The 22521-nt window shown below is 33.5% G+C and overlaps 1 protein-coding gene and 1 long non-coding RNA gene across 3 annotated transcripts in view; one reads left to right on the top strand and one right to left on the bottom strand.

Annotated features, from left to right (window-relative positions):
* LOC110012600 (acidic leucine-rich nuclear phosphoprotein 32 family member B-like) overlaps nt 1-11707 on the top strand; it is a 13282-nt gene extending 1575 nt beyond the window's left edge. For both annotated transcript variants that reach the window (XM_020696896.1, XM_020696895.1), the window contains exon 3: nt 11090-11707. In XM_020696896.1, the coding sequence (XP_020552555.1) occupies nt 11090-11497 (408 nt within the window). In that variant the 3' untranslated portion in view covers nt 11498-11707. The remainder of the gene's footprint in view (nt 1-11089) is intronic.
* On the bottom strand, nt 2588-6791 carry LOC110012601. The gene is made up of 3 exons (XR_002287821.1): nt 6633-6791; nt 5898-5963; nt 2588-5077 (listed from the first exon to the last, which is right to left on the bottom strand). It is a non-coding gene; the product is annotated as an uncharacterized LOC110012601 (long non-coding RNA).

Below are 22521 nucleotides of genomic sequence, written 5' to 3'. Positions count from 1 at the left end.
CACGTCGGAGCCGGAGGTAGGAACCACCACTTTGATACTACTCTTGGGTTTCCACCCTCACAGTAATGAGCCCAAAAAATTATAACATAACACAACTATTGCAGAAACAAATGGTGGGTTACGGAACACCAATAATATTTAATATTGGTAATTGACATATATTAATATTTTTATAATTTAAATTCATGATATAATTGAAAAGACAAAAAACCAAGCGATTAATTGACTTTGTGATCTACTCAAAATTAATTCTTCCCCCCTTTTTTAATGAATAATTTTGGAGCTTTCAAAAGGAAAAATTCATGATTGTTAGTGAATTCGATTTATACGGACGTGACTGAATGCCTGCATCTATCGTAATTTATTGTTTCTTTTTTGTCTCGTTTTATAGATTTGATGATTTGAATTATTGATGTGTTAAAAAAGTGTTTGAATTTTTTTTGAAATGAAAACAGTGTCTGAATTAGAATGTATTGTATGAATCATATACTATAAATATTAAGGGTTTAAAATATATTGATGACCTGTACGGATGGAGCTAAAACACATAAATATTTTTTATTTTTTATAAAATTACAGCTACACCTCGAGTTATTTAATTTTTTATTATAAAAAAAAAATTTATATTAATATAATTTTTTTAAATATATTAATAATAATATAACGAGTCGCGACTCGATTAAAAAAGAATTTTTTTTTTTTTAAAAAGTCCCAAATCGGGATTTCGAATACCGACTTGAAGTCGGTATTTAAAATCCCGACTTGGAGTCGGTATTTGAATATACCGACTCCAAGTGCAAACTTTTTTTTTTTGTTTTTTTAATTAAATTTTGTTAGTTAATTATATAATTTTGTTTAATTATTGTATAATTAATATATTAAAATTTAAAAAATTATAATATTAAAATTATATTAATATAAAAAATTATAATTAAGCGTACAAATATAATATGTATATTTTTTTGTACAGTTATAAAAAATATAATGAAGTATACAATTATTCTTGACAATCCAATACCAGTATATCTGATTGTGTATCACGATTTGGGCAATTTTTCTTTTTGTTTTCATTTAATTAAATTGTAAATAATTAATTATATAATTTCATTTAATTATACATAATTAACATATTAAAATTACAATTATATTAATTAACATATTAAAGTTATAATTTTATTTAATTATATATAATTAATTAAAATTATATTTATTTAAAAAATTATAATTAAGTGCACAAATATAATAATGTATATTTTTTTGTACAATTGTAAATAATACAATGAAATATACAATTATTCTTGACAAACCGATACCGGCACATCTGATTGTGAAGAAGATTTTTTGGAATATTTCTATAAATTTTCTATTAATTTATCATTACTATATAATTTAATTAAACAACAATACATAGAATTACGCATGTGGTTAAATATAACAAATCTAATAATTTAATTAATCAATTATATTATTTTTATATCAAATGTGATGTTTAATTGAATATTAATATAAATAGCCAAAATCATAAAATAGCCAATAATATAGTTTTATAAATTATTCACAACGAGATAGATTGGACGCAAACGCGTGCAAGGCAACAATCCTAACAAAGAAATTCTTCTACACAATCAAATGTACTAGTATTGGATTGTCAAAAATAATTATATACTTCATTGTATTTTTTACAACTGTACGAAAAAATATACATATTATATTTATACACTTAATTATAATTTTTTATATTAATATAATTTTAATATTATAATTTTTTATATTAATATAATTTTAATATTATAATTTTTTATATTAATATAATTTTAATATTATAATTTTTTATATTAATATAATTTTATTTTTAAACTTTAATATATTAATTATACATAATTAAATAAAATTATATAATTAATTAACAAAATTTAATTAAAAAAACAAAAAAAAAGTTGACTTGAAGTCGGTATTCGAAATCCCGATTTGGGACTTTTTTTAAAAAAAAAATTCTTTTTTAATCGAGTCGCGATTCAAAATCGCGACTCGTTATATTATTATTAATATATTTAAAAAAATTATATTAATATAAACTTTCTTTTTTTTTATAATAAAAAATTAAATAACTCGCTACACCTCCTGAGTTAAACTTACACCAACATCTTTCGAAAAATATTAGACTAACACTCCTTAAGGGCTGCAGCTGTAATTTTATAAAAATAGGAGGTGTTTGTGTAATTTGATAAGTGATAAGGTAATTTACCTGGAAAAAAATGAAAATTATAGTTCGAACTATTTTCAATTTTAATGTTAACAAAATTGTGAACTTCTTTCTTTAGGGGATATGATTTAAGTGGAAATAATTGGCATAAATAATTTTGTGTCTTTTGAAAGGAATATTATATTTTGAGATTTTCTCATTTGTATTATCCAAAATTAAATAATGAATTTGTTAAAAGATATATATTTGTTTTATTTATTCTATTAATTACATTGTTCAGTATATTCAAATATTTAAATATATCAATTGGTTAAAATAAAAAATTTATACTTGTATGAGTTTATAAGATATAATAAATAATAGTTAGTAGATAATTTGTTTTTATAGGATTTAAATTAAGAAATTGGATGCAGAGATTAAATTTAGGAAAACCAACTTCTCTAAATATATTTGTATCATTATGAGTTATTTTTAGAATTGGCCGAAAATAGCCCCAAGTTTATGGGGAAATTAATAAAAAAATAAAAAAATGCAGTGAAATTGAAAGTTTTAAAATTTGGAGTGGCACCGCGTTCTTAAAATGTGATGCCACAATTTTTCTTAAAAAAAAAAGTGTTTAATCAATCACCACGATTCAAAATCGCAGTGACTGATTTTGTAAAAAACAAATTTGAATTTAACTAGTCACCCCATTCACTGGACGGAGTGACATAATTTTATAATAAAAAAAACTAAACAGTGAAAGAACTGCTATATGAGATAGCGGTTCTTCACTGAATTAAATAGAAAAAAATAGGGTCAAAGCAGCCTGCAATTTTGCAAGCTGATTTGTGACAATGGTGCTGTGCCATCGTTGGTTGAGCCAGCGGTGGCACAACAGCACTATTCACTCGTGAATTGCATAAGTGTGAGCTGCAATTCAAGCTTTTCACCATTGCACACTTCTCACCCGAGAGAAAAAATTTTCATTTCACACTTTTCAATCGAGAAAGGTAGAAGAAAAAGTTCAAAAGGTGTGAAAATTTGTAGAGAATTAAAAAAGAAGAAATTTTTTTGAGTGATTATGGCTAATTTTGGTCCTATTGATACAAGTGTTTTGTATGAACAATTAAATCATTCATCGTAAGATGTGTTTGGAGCTCCGGATACAACTTTATATGTACGACGCGGTGACATCTTTTTTTCACGTCATTCAATTAGTCCCACGTCACACTTGTGTTTTGCAAGTGCTCCAGAATATGGAGTTTTTGGGTGTTTTACAGTGTGGGCATATTGAGATTAACACCTACCTAATAACTGCATTAGTCGAGAGATGGCGTCCCGAGACGCATACTTTCAGTTTCTTGGTTGGCGAGGCAACTGTAACACTGTATGACATCGCTATCATCTGGGCACTCCCGGTAGAAGGTAATCTTATTACCGGGGTAGATATAAGGTATAGTACTCAACAGTAGCAAAATTATTATCATCAATAGTTGAGTTTTATGCCGGATGAAAATGCTTTCAGATAGTCCAGAATAAAACTAACAGTGTTACACGAAAATGTTTACTTGAAAATACGTGTGATGAAGATAACCCGTTCAATTATATGCTTCCTCGTTCAATGCTTTGATTTCTTCCATTATTCTATCAAATTTGCAAGAATTGACTTCTGCCCCAGCTCTCCAACCAAATCTTTCAACTCGATGTTTTTGAATTTGTTGTTAAAATTCGAACAGACATGACGTAAATAAAATTGATGTACTCCGCGAGGAAATTTGAATGTGGGTATATGATATATAACATTTATCAAACCAGTTTGTCGGTTTGAAATCAAACAAACTCTGTCATCCTCACACGATAATAGATATTTGGAAAGCATGTTTAGGAACCAACGCCATGACGCAAGTGATTCTTCATCCACGAGTGGAAACGCTAACGGCAGCACCTGTTGATTTGCATATAAAGTTATTACTACCATCAGTTTATGCTTGTACTTCGTGTACAAATGGGTTCCGTCTACACTTATAACGTCTCGACAATAGCGAAATCCCTCAATGCATGGTTTGAAAGCCCAAAAAATATAATTCAACATGTACTGTCCCGGTCTATCTGTTTCCACATGCAACCACTCCACAACGGTCCCCGGATTCTATTTTTACAATGCCGCCATATATCTGGGTAATTTCTGAATAGAACTCCCCCAAGTACTATACACTTGTTCTCTAGCTGCTTTCAAAGCATGCCATGCCTTATGATATGGGATTTTAAAACTAAATCTATTTTTCACAATCTGCTGGACATATTTTATATCACAAGATGGGCCTTGACGAACCATACCCAACAGATGTGTTGCAATCATACTCTTTCCTAAGTTACCATGGTCAATAGAAATCTCATTCATTAGGCATGTATGTGGTCCGACATACTTGGTAACTTTAAATAATCCCATGTTTGATTTGAATATGACTTTTATCATCCAATTGCACCCAGTCTGTTCATCATATTTGCAAGTAACTTTTCATAATTTTTTATTGCTCTCCACCACTCGGTATTCTTGTGTAGCACCCCCTTCGCTACAAGGGCTATATCTACCCTAAACGTCATACTTATAGCAATCCCTGTGTTTATAAATATAAATGCACATAATAATTTAATCCATATGAATACGTAACCCCAACGTCATAACAACATAATCAACCCACAACATCATATATACAAATCAAACACCTCGAATAGTCCACCACAGTTAATCTCCACTCCTACGTTCTCTTTATACAAACAAAATAAGATTTGTACAGAGCTGACAAAAAGGAGAAACAACATATTGGCCCGACCTGACTGAGTATAGTGTGTAGACCTATTCTTCAACAGTCAGATATCTCAAAGTTACTCCTGAAAGAAAATGTCAACAGAGGGATGAGCCTGCCACTCAGTAAGTAAATAATCAGCCCTATCTATATATGTACATCAAACACAGCCCAAACATGACAAGTAGGCAACATGCATGGATTACAGTCAATTTAACTCCAACATAATCAATTGTAGTACACCACATAGCTATCTCACAATAAAATAATCAATTAAACTTTCTTTTTCCCCAGTTTGCTTACCAGAAGGTGATATCGTGTTTTTCCCGTCAACTCAATCTCACTGTCATATAAATTTAAGTGAATCCCCTTGACAGCCGGCTCATCAATCTCATTTCGCATCATAGCTCTTTCAATTCGCATCATAGCTCTTTCAATTCGCATCATAACTCTTTTATTTCGCATCATAGCTCTTTTCACATCACATCTTTTTCATATCGCATCAAAGCTCTTTTCATTTCATTTCTTTCTCATATCGCATCAAAGCTCTTTTCATTTCATTTTGCCTTATAGACTTTTCAACATATCAAGGGGTATTCACGCCACAATTATATTCAATTTCCACCACTCCCTCATTTCCACATATCACCATTCTTGTAAGCAACTAGTAATGTAAAACAATATATCATTACATTCTCATTTTTAGACACCCACAACACAACATACAACAAACATGATATTTCAACATGTCTTCGCATTCCACGTACACAGTATTATCAATCAAATCAACCATTCACCACGCATATATTTTCAGATAAAACAATATCAGCATGAACCATAAAGTCATATAATAGTAATACCACAAATAAGAGAACATATATAGGTAATACTAATTATTTACTTACCTCAACCTCACAACGTTTCTTTTTACTCAATCGCTAATTGTCGGTCCTTTCACCTCACCCCGTATCCTATAATGGGTTATATCACATACAATTAATATATCGAGAATATTGTAATTTCTTTTAAATATAATATTAAATCTTATTCGTATGGATTTTCAATAATTCTTTAATATTCCACTTCTATCGAATCATAAATTTTCATTCTAGTTCTTCTCAATAACTAGACACTATAGGCTTCAATAAAAATATTTATAATTTATCAAGTGATTCATAGGAATTTATTTAACTAAACCCCTTATACATTTATAACTATCATTTTTAATAACATCCTTAAATTAAATTATCATTAAAACCTCATTCTTCCTCTTTAACAATATATTATTTCTTAAGTATAGTTTTCGGAATATTCCTAAGGATTTCTTATCAATTTCTCGCTATTATATAATTTAATTAAATAACAATACGTAAAATTGCATATTTAGTTAACAATTCCGATGGAATTATATAAATTAGCTATAGCAATACTCAAATCTAATAAATTTAACAATCTAATCGACCAACGATATCATTTTTATATCCAATTTAATATTTAATTCGACACTATTTTAAATAGCCAAACTCATAAAATACTCCGATTAAATAGTGCATCACTTAGTATAAACAACATTTAGTAAATAAACTAATTAAATAATATAATTATATAAATTAATAAAATTTAAAATGATAAAATCGTACCTCTGTTTCTTTCTTTCCTGCGCAAGAGCAAGCCTCACTTTTTATGTGTGTGTGTTATGCATGTGTGTATGTAATATGCTTGTGTGTGTATTTAAGGAAAAGAGAGGAGAGTGAGGCGGTGGGGGTGATGGCCCACCAAGCCCACTCTCAACTCTCTCTCTCTCTCTTTCATATATATATATATATACATATATATATTATTATTACTTACTAATATATATATATATATTTACATATATATATATGTATAATATTATTATTATTTTATTTATTTAATTAAGTCTTTTATCAAAATACCCATCACGTCCCTTCTAAATTTCTTAATTAATATAATTTGCTCTCAAATATTATAACGTGCTCCAATTTCATCCGTTCAAATTTTATTATATTCCAATTATGGAGCACAATTTATTTACTAATTAACTAAGTTTCATACAAAATTTACCAATTAATCCCCCAATTAGATATTATAATTTTTGGGGCGTCACATCTTGTCTTGCAAATCAGACCGAATAATTTTGTACACTTGCTTTCAAATGGTCCTTAATCTTAAAAACAATTTCGTTAGCGAGCTCTCCAGTATTTGAGTCGTAAAAATTATCCCAACTGCTAGTAGGGATATCAATCGAGTTAGCTGGCACTTTTGGATGTGTTGTGTATAAAAATAGAATAATCGGCTATAAGTTCATTCGGTCAGGCACGACAGGCATGTTCAAATCAAACTGCTCTTATACTTGGCTTGTTGACCCATCTACATTATCACCAAGAACATCCGCAATAATAATGACGATGACGGTGATGTAAGCATACCAATTATGATGAATGTTCTTGGTGGTAATATAGATGAGGCCTACTTTAATACTAACTTGTAGTATTAAAGGGAAACAAACTTTTTTCAATTAAACAACGAAAAACAGCTAAAATTTGAACTATATCAAATTTTAATACTAACTTGTAGTTCAAATTTTAGCTGTTTTTCCTTGTTTAATTGAAAAAAGTTTGTTTATCTTTAATACTATAAGTTAGTATTAAAGTAGGCTTCATCTACATTATCACCAAAAACATCCATCATAATTGGTATACTTACATCACCATCATCATCATTATTATGGTGGATATTCTTGGTGATAATATAGATGAGTCAGTAAGCCAAGTACAAGAGTAGTTTAATTTGAACATGCTTGCCGTGCCTGACAGAATGAACCAATATCCGGTTATTCCATTTTTCAGCACAACACATGCAGAAGTGCCTGCTAACTCCATTGATATCCCTACTAGCAGCTGGGGTAATTTTTACGACTCAAATATTGAAGAGCTCGCTAATGGAATTGTTTTTAAGATTAAGGACCATTTGAAAGCAAGTCTACAAAATTATTCGGTCCGATTTGCAAGACAAGAATACCGAGTGGTGGAGAGCAATAAAAAATTATGAAAAGTTACTTGCAAATATGATGAACAGACTGGGTGCAATTGGATGATAAGAGTCATATTCAAATCAAACATGGGATTATTTAAAGTTACCAAGTATGTCGGACCACATACATGCCTAATGAATGAGATTTCTATTGACCATGGTAACTTAGGGAAAAGTATGATTGCAACACATCTGTTGGGTATGGTTCGTCAAGACCCATCTTGTGATATAAAATATGTCCAACAGATTGTGAAAGATAGATTTAGTTTTAAAATCCCATATCATAAGGCATGGCATGCTTTGAAAGCAGCTAGAGAACAAGTGTATGGTACTTGGGGGAGTTCTATTCAGAAGTTACCCAAATATATGGCGGCATTGTAAAAATAGAATCCGGGGATCGTTGTGGAGTGGTTGCATGTGGAAACAGATAGGCCGGGGCGGTACATGTTGAATTATATTTTTTGGGCTTTCAAACCATGCATTGAGGGATTTCGGTATTGCCGAGACGTTATAAGTGTAGACGGAACCCATTTGTACACGAAATATAAGCATAAACTGCTGGTAGCAGTAACGTTAGATGCAAATCAACAGGTGCTGCCGTTAGCATTTGCACTCGTGGATGTAAAATCACTTGCGTCATGACATTGGTTCCTAAAAATGCTTTTCAAATATCTTTTGCCGTGTGAGGATGATAGAGTTTGTTTGATTTCAGACCGGCACAATGATTTGATAAATGTTATTAATCATGTTCCCGCATTCAAATTTCCTTGCAGAGTTCATCGATTTTGTTTACGTCATGTCTGTTCGAATTTTAACAACAAATTCAAAAACATCTAGTTGAAGAATCTGTGTTGGAGAGCTGGGGTAGAAGTCAATTCCCGCAAATTTGATAGAATAATAGAAGAAATCAAAGTATTGAACGAGGAAGCATATAATTGAACGGGTTATCTTCATCACACGTATTTTCAAGTAGATACTCATGTAACACTGTCAGTTTTATTTTGGACCATCTAAAAGCATTTTCATCCGGCATAAAACCCAACCATTGATGACAATAATTTTGCTATTGCTGAGTACTACACCTTGTATCTATCTCGGTAATAAGATTAGCTTCCACTAGGAGTGGCCAGAGATAGCGATGTCTTGCAGTGTTACAGTTGCCTTGCCAACCGAGAAATGGAAAGTATGCGTCTCGGGATACCATCTCTCTACTAATGCAGTTATTAGGTGGGTGTCAATTTCGATATGCCCACACTGTAAAACACTCAAAAACTCCATATTTTGGAGCACTTGCAAAACATGAGTGTGACGTAAGGCTAGTTGAAGGATGCAAAAAAAAGATGTCACCGCATTGTACGTATAAAGTTGTATCCGTAGCTCTGGGTGTCAATTTCAATATGCTCACACTGCAAAACATCTTCTGACCGATGATTTAACTGCCCATACAAAACACTTGTATCAATAGAACCAAAATTAGTCATAATCACTCAAAATTTTTTCTTATTTTTTAACTCTCTATAAAATTTCACACATTATGAATTTTTTCTTCTACATCTCTCAATTGGAAGGTTTCAAATAAAATTTTTTTCTCTCGGGTGAGAAGTGTGCAATAGTGAGAAATGTGCAATGGTGAGAAGCTTGAATTGCAGTTCACATTTAAATAAGTGTGAGCTGCAATTCACGGGAGAATAGGGGTGCTGTGCCACCGCTGGCACAACCAGCGGGGGCACAGCAGCTTTGACCACATTTTTTTTTTTTGAATTCAGTGAAGAACCGCTATCTTCTTTCACTGTTTATTTTTTTTATTATAGAATTATGTCACCGCGTTCAGTGAATGCGGTGACTAGTTAAATTCGAAATTTTTTTTTACAAAATTAGTCACCGCGATTTTGAATCGCGGTGACTGATTAAACACTTTTTTTTTAAGAAAAATTGTGGCACCACGTTTTAAGAACGCGGTGTCACTCAAAATTTTAAAGCTTTCAATTTCACTGTATTTTTTTTAATTTTTTTTAAAATTTTTTAATAATTTCCCCTAAAATTTGCATCTGATTGATGTTCTTAGAATATTCGCCTGTCTATCTGCCACTGCCTCCTCATATGTTTGGTGTAGTAATTACACGCAAACTTTGTATGGTTTGAAAATTGCATTTTGTATTTTTGATTTTTGTTTCTATTTAACAAATAGACCCTTCAATTAGTTAAAAATTCACCGAATTTATTGATGTTAGCAAAAAAATTAAGTACAAATTCTTTTGCATTCCTAATTGATTTATTCGTAATATATAATGCTAGTAAGGAGATATATTTTCAGCATTATAAGGATATTTTAGTTAGAAAAAAATTATTTAACTTGCAATAAGTGAATATAAGTCAATTGAAGATAAATATGATTTTTCAATTAACGTTTTTGATAATAGCAACAAATTAGTGAGTTTTAACTAACGTATAGGTCTATTTATTAGATAAAATAAATATAAAAAATACTAAATATAATTTTTTAAATCATAAGAAATTTATATATTTACATCAAACTTCATGTAAGGATAGTGTAATTATCCGTACGATGTTTGTGGACGCCTCCCCAAGTCCGACCCGTTTTGTTGACGGATTCACTTATGGAAACAAATCATTTTATTGACGGATTCACTTATGGAAATTGGGTTCGACCCAAGTCAAATTGGGTTGGAGTTGCTGAGCCTTTTAGTCTAAGCCCATTTAGTTGATCCAATTGTTGGGCCTTTACTAGCCTTTTATGATAGTGAATTTGTTGGCAATTTTACTTAATTTATAGGGAAATTCTAGTCTGTATCCAGTTTGATCGAAGTTGAGTCAATCATATAAAAAGGCAATACGCTTGTCGTGCGATTGATGTATAGTTAAGGAAAAGTGACCTATCACATAGCAACTGTGATACACTTACTCTGTGATTGATTGGGTTAAGTTAAATTTGGTTTGGACAAAAATTTTCTTAATTTATGTGTATATGTGATATCTACATCGATTTATAATCTTATAATTGAAAAATACCATTATGAACTAGGAATCCATGAACCTACTAACAAACCTATCTAAGTTGAGAGGAGATGAGCATACATCTCACCCCGAGAAACTAGTAGACACCGAGGAAAACGACGACGATGGTGATCCCGACACCGAGGAGGATGATGTGCAAGATGAGGAGGACAGAAACCCTACTAATGGAAACAAAACTGGTGCAGGAAATGGTCCGGGCAGGGTGGAAGAAAACGGCGAGGAGGAAGATGGTGCTGAACAGGAGGTGGGAGAGGACCCTAATGACGATGAGGATGATGACGAAGATGATGAGGACGACGAGGATGAGGATGGGGAGGAAGCCGGAGATGAGGAAGACGAGGATGAGGAGGAAGAGGAGGATGAGGAGGTTGAGGAGGAGGAAGCCATACAACCTCCCAAGAAGAGGAAGAAGTGAATCAAGACGATAGTGTTGCTAGTTGTCTGTGTTTATGACTTCTAGTTTGCTGATATGTATAACAAACTTGTTTAGGAGCAGCAGAGGGAGGTTTGTTTAGAAGTTGTTTCTTGTATGACTCTCTCTGTACTGTAGACTTTCTCATTTACTGCAACGAAGGTTTTTTAGTGTACTCCATTTCAGTTGAAATAGTCTTTGGTTGTGAAAGAATTGGTCTGTCAAGTAAATTAAGCAACGTGTAATTGAGGAGAGATAAAAGTAAGAATTCAAACCATAAATTGAAGTAAAGAACTATGAAATAAAGTGTTGAATATTGGGTTCCATTTGTGTACCCGTTATTTAATATGCATCTATATTTGAGTAGACTTTTAATATTTTAAATACATATTGGGATAAAGATTTCATAGGGTTAGACGCTATCTGAAGTAGAGTTTGTAGTCTTCTGATTGTATGTTGGGATATTAACTCCTCTTAGGGACAACAAGGTTGAGTATACCTATAAATAGGGTACGTAGTTGTGATCAAAGAGACATATACACAAGCGTACAATACTCTCTCGAAATATTCTCCCTATATATTTTTCTCTATGTTCTTCCATGGAGAATCACAATAGACCCATAGATTTGAGGTGTGCAAATGAGTAGGTTATAATCCACCAAAGCGAGCAAGGCGTATTTGTAGTTTTTCACAATATTTGGAGCAAAATCCAACTTGGGGAGATATTGAAGATGTTTGTGGGGTGGTCTTAAATCAACGAGAAAGACGATCCTAATGTTTGGATTTATTTTCTAAGTGTTTTATTGTGTTTTGTGGAGATAGAGAGAGAAAAATAAAGATAAATAAGTATGTGTTCGAGATAGTATGTATGTTTGGATTTTTTTTGAAAATAATTTAAAATAAGTATTGTATGTTTAATGTTGTGATTTGGGAGACAAAAATTACTATTCATTGTCAAGTTATGCCTTTTTTATATATGTATGTATATGTGTGTGTATATATATATATATGTATTTCTACTAAAACAGTTTAAAACACCTAGATAAGGTGTTTTTGAATGATGACAAATATTGGGTATGTTTTGACTTGTCCCAAAGATAACTTGAAAATGAAAACAAACATAGTGGATGTGTTCGTGATCCAATAAAAAACTTGGGCGAGTAGACGAGTCAGATCCGCATATGTGGATCGACATACTTCCGCTGCTAAGGTTAATTCGATTCACAATTATGTGTCAGTGTGTTAATTGATTAATTAGCATGCACATATATTATTTATCATATGCGAGATCGTTTATTTCATGGATTACCCATTGTTATGTTTCAACAGTGGTATTAGAGCCATTATGCTTAGTCAAGCTAAAATTGCCTTATTGATCAAGAAAGTTTTTTATGCAAGAATTTTTTTTGCATAATTTGTTTCAACTATTAAAGCATGATATAGGTCTTAATGTGGAGATCATGTGATTAAAATTTGGTGAAAATCGGATGAGTGGTCCGTGAGTAAAATCAAACCTAATTTTGTATTTATATACTTTGACCAGAAAATCAAACCTGATTTTGTTGTTTTTGTCAAAATATTTTTGTGCTATGCTATAGAGCATAAAATGAAGTTCAAAATGGTGTTTAAAATAATAAAAAACGTATTTAAAATAGATGAGATTTGAAGTTGAAATAGGAAATTGATGCACTTATTACTCGTACTGAACCAACTAAAGTGTTATTCTATTAAACAAAGAGTATCATGATAAGTAAAAACTTGATCCATGGAGTGATAAGTACATCACTTTTTTATAGACAAGTGACACTAACAAATAGCAAAGTGCTATGAGAAAAATTGGTTACTTTGCTCGTAATTGAACTGAGAGGAAGTTTCACTAAGTAAAAGCTCTTTTATTTATTTTACTAGAGTCCCCAAATCTCTAATAAAGAAAATTATGGCTTAACGCACAATAGGAGGCATTCAATGCCAACCCGTGCTCATTAATCGATATGAGCTCTATTCTTTGAAAGTTATGTAAAAGGCAAGGAAGCTACTATGTAAGAGTTGTGTGCTTTGACTTATCTATCCTAGATGCATTTTTTTGGCTTACATGCATTTACATTTCTTCTTTCATTTAGTATGTGATGGCATATGAGGTTTGAGAATGATCTGTTATCAAGAACAAACCACTTGGTTAACTCGCTAAAGTCAATTGCCCGAAGGAAGATTATGTTAGCTAAAGGAAGCCACTTGGTTCACTAGCTAAAAAGTTATTCTTCCTTAAAATTGACCACTTTAGCTAGAGGCGACCACTTAGTACATTGCTAAATGTTACTATCATTAGAATTCTTTCTAGCGAAAGAGCTTGCTATAAAATAAATAGGGTTGTTCAAAACCTCTAAAGCTTGTCCACTAAATGCATGCAGATTAATGAGTATGAGCATTGAATGATGAATAGTATTTCTCACGCTGTTGATTAGTGCATATCTCACCAATTAAAAAGTGTTAATATTGCGATGTTTGACAGGATAGAGAATTATAAGGTGTGAACATTATGGTTTTATGCACTGACAGAAAACGAAAATATTATGTCTTATTATATTAGACAAACATTAAGTAACATATAAGTCAAAGTTAGTCATGATTCTAAATTTTTTGCAGTTATATGAGCTTTCAAAACTAGAAGAGTAAAATATTTTTAGAAATGTCTAAAAATTATTTGGCATAAGATCACTTCGCATTTCACTTCAGTAGATGCAATTTTTGAATGCAACCTACAAAAAATTATCTCTACGGAGTTCTCCAACTCTTGTTAAATTGGTGGCAAGCATATGGCATGTACCTAATGAATTGACAAGAAAGAATAAAAGTTCATGGAGAAATTAATCACATAATATAGATTCCTTAAGAGGAACCTTTATGAGATATGTGAGGTCAATAGGAATCTTTACTATGATTGTGAGTATTTTTAAAGGAGGCGCTCATTTCTTTACAATGGTGATATTTTATTCATGCCCAATTGCAAGAGAACATTAAAAATATTCCTCATCGTCTATATGGGAGTATCTATCTAGAATAATGATTTTCAAATTTTATAAATAAGAAGAGAACATTTAAAATATTCCTCATCGTCTATATGAGACTGAATATGTATGCTCAATAATTATTATGTGAGTGTTGATGAGTTAAATTTGAGAATTGACTTCACTTAACACTTCAAGTGGACAATTGCTTAAAGAGGATTAATAACCCTAACGACTAAGAACAAGTTAAGACAACAGGTTGATCTTCTATCTACATGCAAGATCATTAGAAATATGTGGTTTTTAGGGGTCAAGTGAAAAGTAGATAGTTTATTATGTTTACAAAGGTCAACTTAGGGCAAAATACTTACGCCTACTTGAGGAATGTAGTTTTGAGATATTTTCCATGAGGGAGAGAATTGTTTGAATTCTCCATAGCCACTGTCACCACTTTCATCTAGGTTGATGATAGTTGACATATCCAAATGAGAAGTGGACATGAGGATTATTGTGGATCTTCTAGTTAATTCAAGCAGCGGGGCAAGCACGTTTGATGCTTGAAAACTCCATTTATAACTTGAACTATTGTCCAGCTAGTGATCATATCAATTCCATCGAGCTATCATTTAATAGGCTTAACGATGATCGAGATGATCACCAAATATGCCATGATAGTGAGAGAATATACCTCTCACTGGTATGTGGACGAAAAAGTTTGATGGCTAGAAGTGATATGGAGAGATCGCCAAATAGAGTGATAGTCTTTCATATGGACATAGGAGACAGTATGATACATACTTAGTTTAAATACCAAGGTTGTATACATATCATAATATCCTTATTCATAGTCCATAATCACAATTTTCTAATTAAATGAGATGCCAAGTAATTGAAAGAAGAAAAGAAATGCTAATAAGTACTAATTGAGTAAGTGTTGTAGAACGTTTGATGCACAATATGTATGCTCAACTAATCATGTGCTCAAACGATTAGAATGGTGAGTAGATATAAAAATGATCCTTAATGCACATTGTGTGATGCAACCAATTGATCAATAGGACACTACAAAAAAAGGCGAGATTTATAACGATTCTTTGGAATAGCCAACAGGCTGTTCTAATACACACGGCCCTTGTAATAGTTTTGTAAGGGAATGGACTTGCTGATGTCATTGAGAGAATTTCCAGTACACACGGCCCTTGTAATGGCTTTGTAAGGGAATGGACTTGCTGACGTCGTTGAGAGAATAATGAAAATGGACTTTTCTTGTAACGGCCAAAAATCGTTACAAATTTTGTGTGTACCAAAAGCCGTGATAATTTGTAGGCCATCACCATTTTGCTATGGTTTTTGTAACTGTTACATATTTCTGTATGAATATTTAGTCAAATAATTAGCAGTTACAATGGCAGTAAAAAAAATCGTTGCAAATTGTACGAAAAGACAGTGTTACAAGAACCGTCACATTTGGAATGATTTTTTCTATAAGAGCCGTTCCAAAAGCCGTTACAAAATAACGACTATAACGACTAGTTTTCAACGGCTATCTTGGGCGTTCCAAAGGGTATTACAAAAGCCATTACGAAACAACTTAATATATATTCATTTCATTTCATTTCATTTATTGTAAAAATTCTTATTAACCACAAACACTCCAACACTTTGATTTCATGCATATACATTTGATTAACTTGTGGATTATTACTTAAATTTTGGACCATCAACTAGTATTGATCATTACTTATGTTGGTTGACCAGGTAACAGACTAATTTAATACTTTATTGTGTTTAATTAATATATTATAGTTTACTTATTTTAGTTTTATGATTTTTTATTAAACTTATATCATGTTAGTTATATGTATTCTCCTAAATAGTGTACGTAGTACTGTAATATTTTTAAATATGTAGGTCGTCAAATTACAAAATTAATTAGATATATATATTTATCTGTGAATACAATGATATGTATATAATCATGTTATGAGAATTACGAAGATGGATGTATAATAGAACCTCCCATGGAGGAATGTCTGATACTGGAGTTTGAGGATGGCTTAAAACTTTCATAGAATGGGCAAATGGTCAGCATGGACATATGGATGAAGACAAAATTAGGTGCCTTTGCCGAAAATACAAAAACACAAAGTTCATAACACATGATGATATCAGTTATCACTTGTGTATGCGATGATTTATGCCAGAATATTATAATTAGACTTCTCATGGTGATCATAGGGTACAGGAGTAATTTGACGTTATGACTATCTTTCCAATGCTTGAGGAGCAAACCCAGCTGCCCATGTGGAGGGTAATTATTTAAATTAGGGTGATGAACAACATATGGATTGGACATAGCGGATGATTTTTTATGCAGCCGTGCTCAGTTATTTTTCTTCTTCTCATGATGTTATGATTGATGATGGTACGAGGTTCTGCCTTTTTGATGAAGATCCTTCTTCATATTGTTATAGCAATGACCCTTATGATTATGAATCAGGGTTGGCAGACCATTTTTACAATGTAGTGCATGCTGCCGACCAGCCATTATGGAACAGTTGCACCTAATCTCAATTGGCAACTGTTGCTGTGTTGGTTGATATCAAGGTGGACGAACATATTTTTTAGTGATCATATGATCAAATATCCTAGTGAGCTTATAAAATATTGCCCCCAGGTCACACCCTGCCGAGAGATTACTAGAGCAAGAACAAGTTGATAAAGAATTTGGGTTTACCCGTTGAGAAGATCGATGAGTGTAAGAATGGCTGCATGTTGTACTGGAAGGACGACGCTGATTTGGAGTATTGCAAGTTTTATGGGGATGTTAGGTATAAGCCGACCCGAGAGCGAGACCTATGTTGCAAGAAGTCCCCGTATGCCGTTCTTAGGGAAATTGCCGAGCACATGACGTGGCATGCCACACATCAAACGAAGCAGGGGTCAATATGATGGAATGGATGACCAAAAGCCAATTAGATTGTCGGTTTTGAGAATCATTCAAGCAATATTTACTTAAGCAATGTTGTCCCGATGAATATGGTAAGAATTCATCGTCGGCACTCGTATATGTTGTGCTTACCAAATTACGTCAAGCACTGCTTGGACGTCACAACAGATGCCGACAGACCACTTTAACAACCGTGCAACAGTTGGACTGCGCATTGGATGGTGGTCATGAAACCAACTACTTAGGGTTTGGTTTGAAATGTTCCAGGTCGAGGACCTCGAGATTGGGTATCTAGAGTCCTACTGAGACTTGCACTAAGAGTCGCATTCATTTGATGAGTGTCGTGGTTCATCAGTGACAGATGTGGAATGTCTATGAGATTTTAATGGGTCGATTGGCTAGGTGTCAAATTGACTGAACTGGCTCACATGGATCGTCATATGGAAACATTGGAGGCTTGGTCAGTATGACTTGAGTCCCCGACTCCTATAATATGGGAGTAGTCCTCAGACTTGAGGAATCACGACAGTCACATGGATGCGATGACTGTATCTTAGATTTGTACGATAGGTGATTGTGTCTCAGACATGGTCATCTAAATCTTGTCTATTGCAGTCAAAGTATGCAACGAGGATGGTGGATAAAAAGAGGATCTGTCCCGTCAAAACGTGACAGAGGTATTTCCTATAGACTTGGAGATCCGTCTATGCTCTATAAAGTTGTGGCCACAGTCATTGGTTGTATAGGAAGAAGAGGTTCCTATGTCGAGAAATTTGGCGTAACGTGATCTCAAGTATTAAGCATAGATGCCCAGTCCAGGATGGAACCGGTGCCCTATTCCATGCCCTAGATTAAAGTCGGGAGATGGTAGATGGAAGGATCACACCCGTATGGACTTGGGAGCCTAAAAGTTCACATGGAAATTCGCCTAGTCTCTAGTGTCATGGACTGTTACTAGACAGCCAATCATGGCGACGAGCTTTTTTGATCAATGATTGATCGAGAATTATTAATTAAATTGAATTTAATTAATAATAGTATTGGACACTAGCCCAAGTCTAGTTGAAAGGTGAACTTAAAGAGTGACACACAAATCATCGAGAAGGAATGAGGAATTAATTGAGAATTAATTTCGTAAGTAATTGGATTACTTATATATGAGAAGGATCCATTGGATGGAGAAACCCAAGGATAAATTGATTGGATTAATTTATATTAGGCTCACGCCTATTATTTAATAAGTTGGACTTATTATTTAATAAAGGGTTATCGGACTCATATATTTAATTGGATTAAATATATGATTGACTTAATTAAGTGGGCTTTATTAAATTGAATTTAATTAATTGGGTCTGGTATGTTAAGTAATTAAAATTGGCCCAAGCTCATCAATTAATATGGTGGAAATGTTGAAAAAGGAAATTATTGACTAACAAATTCACTTTTGGAAGGTGCCATGTTAGTCATCCTTTATTTGGAACAAAGGATTTTATTACCTTATGAATGGTTAAATGAAATTAGACATGTTTTAATGCATCCATTCAAGATATATATATGTGGATTAGTCATTTGGAATGACTAATGAATGAATACATGATACACAAAATAATTTCCTATACACACTCTCCACTTCTCGGCCGCCCCCCTCTTGTATGCACACTAGGTGTGCTTTCTCCCTAGTTTTCTTCTAGCAAAGAGAATTGAGGGATCCCGATTATGGTCTGGTGTGGATGCAACCTTATAGGGTTTCTATGTTGAAGGCTTGGGTGAACGAATCAAATGAAGGAGGTGCGAAATAAATAAAAGAGATTATTTTGATTTACAATTTTTGTACCTCTCATTTTCATTCAACCAATAGCCCCGTTAATTTTATTATTGTGGTTTATATCATATAATTACATCGAACACCCAGGAACTCCAAGGGTACACCGCTTGGCACTATAGTTTTATTGCGTCTTTATTTTAATTTACGCAATTTTATTATCATCCTTTTCGCTTGTGCGTTCCCGAGACGATCCAATAGCACCTCGCGGTGTCCTTTCAAGTGGTATTAAGCCCGGTTTAATGTAGGGCTATGGTATTGTGTGAATAAGCATGAAAATATGTTCTATATTGTTTTTGAAGCATGATATACTTTTTGCTTATTCATGGATAATTACATGAGAAAATTAATTTGTTTAATTTTTTCAATTTTGGATGATTAAGTATTTTATGAAAAATTGGATTTTCTGCTACAATACTTATTTTTTAATTTCAGTTTAATGTGCGGAAATAAAAAAAAAAGAACTAGCACTGTAGCAGTGCACAGTGTGTGCGAGGTCGGGGGCTCACGGGCGAGAGCCTGCACGCAGGCCTGATAGGGACTACGCAGTGCGCGCGACCGGCTGTGCGGCTACTGCTGCTAACGGCCGATGGTTGGGCCGTTTTTCGCCCTTTTTTTGAAAAATTGGAATTTTCAATTTCTGCACATTTTTTGAAAAATATTAATTATTGCTAATTTAATTTTTGAGAAAAATGGATTTTTTCTAGAATTAAATTACTTTAATTAATTTGGGTTACTTTCGTGCATTGGATGCACGAAGCTTAATTAATTAATTTGATTTATTTGCGTGCATTGGATGCACGAAGCTTAATTACTTAATTTGGTTTATTTGCGTGCATTGAATGCATGAGGCTTAATCATCCACTTGAGTTGCAAATTTTAAACTTATTGTTTTCTGCATATAATTATTTGCCGTGAAATTGGATACCTTAATATTTTTGTGGTGTTCATTTCTTGTCTAGCATGATTAATTGTTATTCTGTGCTAGAATGAATGTAAATAGATGATCATGGAGCCCTAGACAGCATGTATGTATTTTAATTTTTGTTGGGTGGGCCTGTGTGCCCCTTGTGATTTTATTTTCTCACACCTCCTCGTTTTTAGCCTTAGAATAAGAAAACTTGCTATCTCCCTCCAATGTACTACCCTCGACTTCTGATAAGGGTTTCTTATTCAATTGTAATGAGAGTAGTGTAGGATATTCTTTTATGCGGTTTTAATTTTAAGCAAGCCTATGGAGAAGATGCTCCATGGAGAAGAAGACCCACGGAGGATGAGGCCCATACAGGATGATGTCCATGAAAGAGGAGGTCCACGGAGAAGGCGGCCCATATAGATATCACAAGGCCCATCTATATGTTGATGGATAATGTTACTTTGTAATAGCATAGGGCCACCTTAGATAGAGCATAGACTCACTGCGGGCTCAGTGGGTCGCATAGGTTGGGCTCGTGATCATCCAACAGGGGTATGCTAGGTTTCATTGCATGCGATGCATTATTTAATGCTTTAATATTTGATATTCATGCGTACAATATTTATATGTGATGAAGTCTCGATCAAACAACTCATAATTAACTCTCACTTGGTTGGACCAAGTTGAAGTGTTAGGGGTTCAAAATGGACCTGGATCAAAATGGTTTGATCAGTCCAAGGTTTTCATCCACAATAATGTAGTGAGGAAGCTGTCACTATCTAAGTGTGGTCTCGCGAGTCGTGACACATTTGACTAGAGGTAAGCTGCACCATTATTGTGAACAAAGGAACACGCTCAATGTTTTGCTATCTCACGAGTGGTGGGGGGCGAAAATTGAGGTGTGATTTGATTGATAGGTTGAGCCTAACACTGAACAAATATTAAGCCCATAAATGGACTTGGATCGAAATGACATTTCGATCTGTCCAGGCCTTCCATCCATAGCAATATCATGAGGAAGTTACTGTTATCCAAATGTAGTCTCACAAGTCGTGGCACATTTGAAATAGTGGGCAAGCTCATTACTATTATGAACAAAGGAGTACGCTCTTTGTTTTCCTGTCTCACTAGTCGTGGGGGGCAACAATTGAGGTATGATTTGGTTGATGGGTCGGGCTTAACACCGAGTAGCATGATTCACTTGGAGTCCTCAGGATCATGTGAAGTGGTGAGGTAAAATATCTTGGGAATCTCATAGGATGAGAATGGTATTAGATACCTCCCACGAGGCTTTTGCTGTGTGAATCGTAAAAGTAGGGCATGCCAAATTCGCTTGTGGATTCCAAGCCCACTAGGAAAGAATTTTTCGAAACCCACTTGAGAGTGGTAGAATTTTATAAAAATAGTGTGAGAAGTTAACGACTAAAGACTGATTCTTAACTCAAACTCAATATTTATGTAATCTACTTGTTGTTTCTGCTTTGCGTTTATAATGCATGTCTGGGATACCATTTTCCAATCTTCTTTATTTTGAGATTTATTTAATGGAACACAATCGATTAAAATTGACTGTGAAAATCGAAGGATTGTCTTCGATTTCCAAACCTAGGCTTATGTTCCGGAAAAACCACTTCCATCGGACTTGCGAAAGGAAGTCCTTGATTAAGGAATGTTTGACAGTCGGGATTAAGGCACAAGGACAATTGCAAGGTCCGCAGTGTCATACCTGCTTCTATCACTCATAAGTGGTATGACAGGCTGGACGTTCTTGGTTCAATAAATGCTTCACATAAATCAACTGTATGTGGCGTTGAACTGGCATATTGGATATGTCGCGACGGAAGCATTTTTAAAGCCAAGATAACTGAGGATCGTCTGTACATAAACATGAGGTTGAGATGCTATCTCTTGTGGAAAAGCTCGACAACCTCAATGTTGATCTCGAAAGAAGATGTACATTGACGTGATCCTTCAGGTCCCTTCATCCCTCTTTCGACCCATATATCATAATCTCTAAATGGGTTTGAGAAGACCATTTCATAAGTTGATAAAATGGTTGAACCAATACAAGGTAACGATTGAAGAATCTGCGCCATTGGTATTGGACTTGGAGACTTCAACCTTAGAGCGAAAAGTAAGGGAGTCGGACACTGAATGAGAAAGAAGGATGAAGCTAAATCAGCCACTGCAAGCGCTTTGAGCGCTCCTGTCCCCTTGATGGGCAAGGGTAAAAGGAAAAATAGAATAGCGGTTTGGCAGTCAAAATTTACTTGTGATGTTTGAATGAAATTACCAAAGGGCATTGGAAGAAGGAGTGTCGTGAACTCCCCTTCA

This window comes from Sesamum indicum, linkage group LG9 (assembly GCF_000512975.1).
Source record: "Sesamum indicum cultivar Zhongzhi No. 13 linkage group LG9, S_indicum_v1.0, whole genome shotgun sequence".
Taxonomy (NCBI): Eukaryota; Viridiplantae; Streptophyta; class Magnoliopsida; order Lamiales; family Pedaliaceae; genus Sesamum; species Sesamum indicum.
This window is presented reverse-complemented; position numbering and strand designations above follow the sequence as displayed.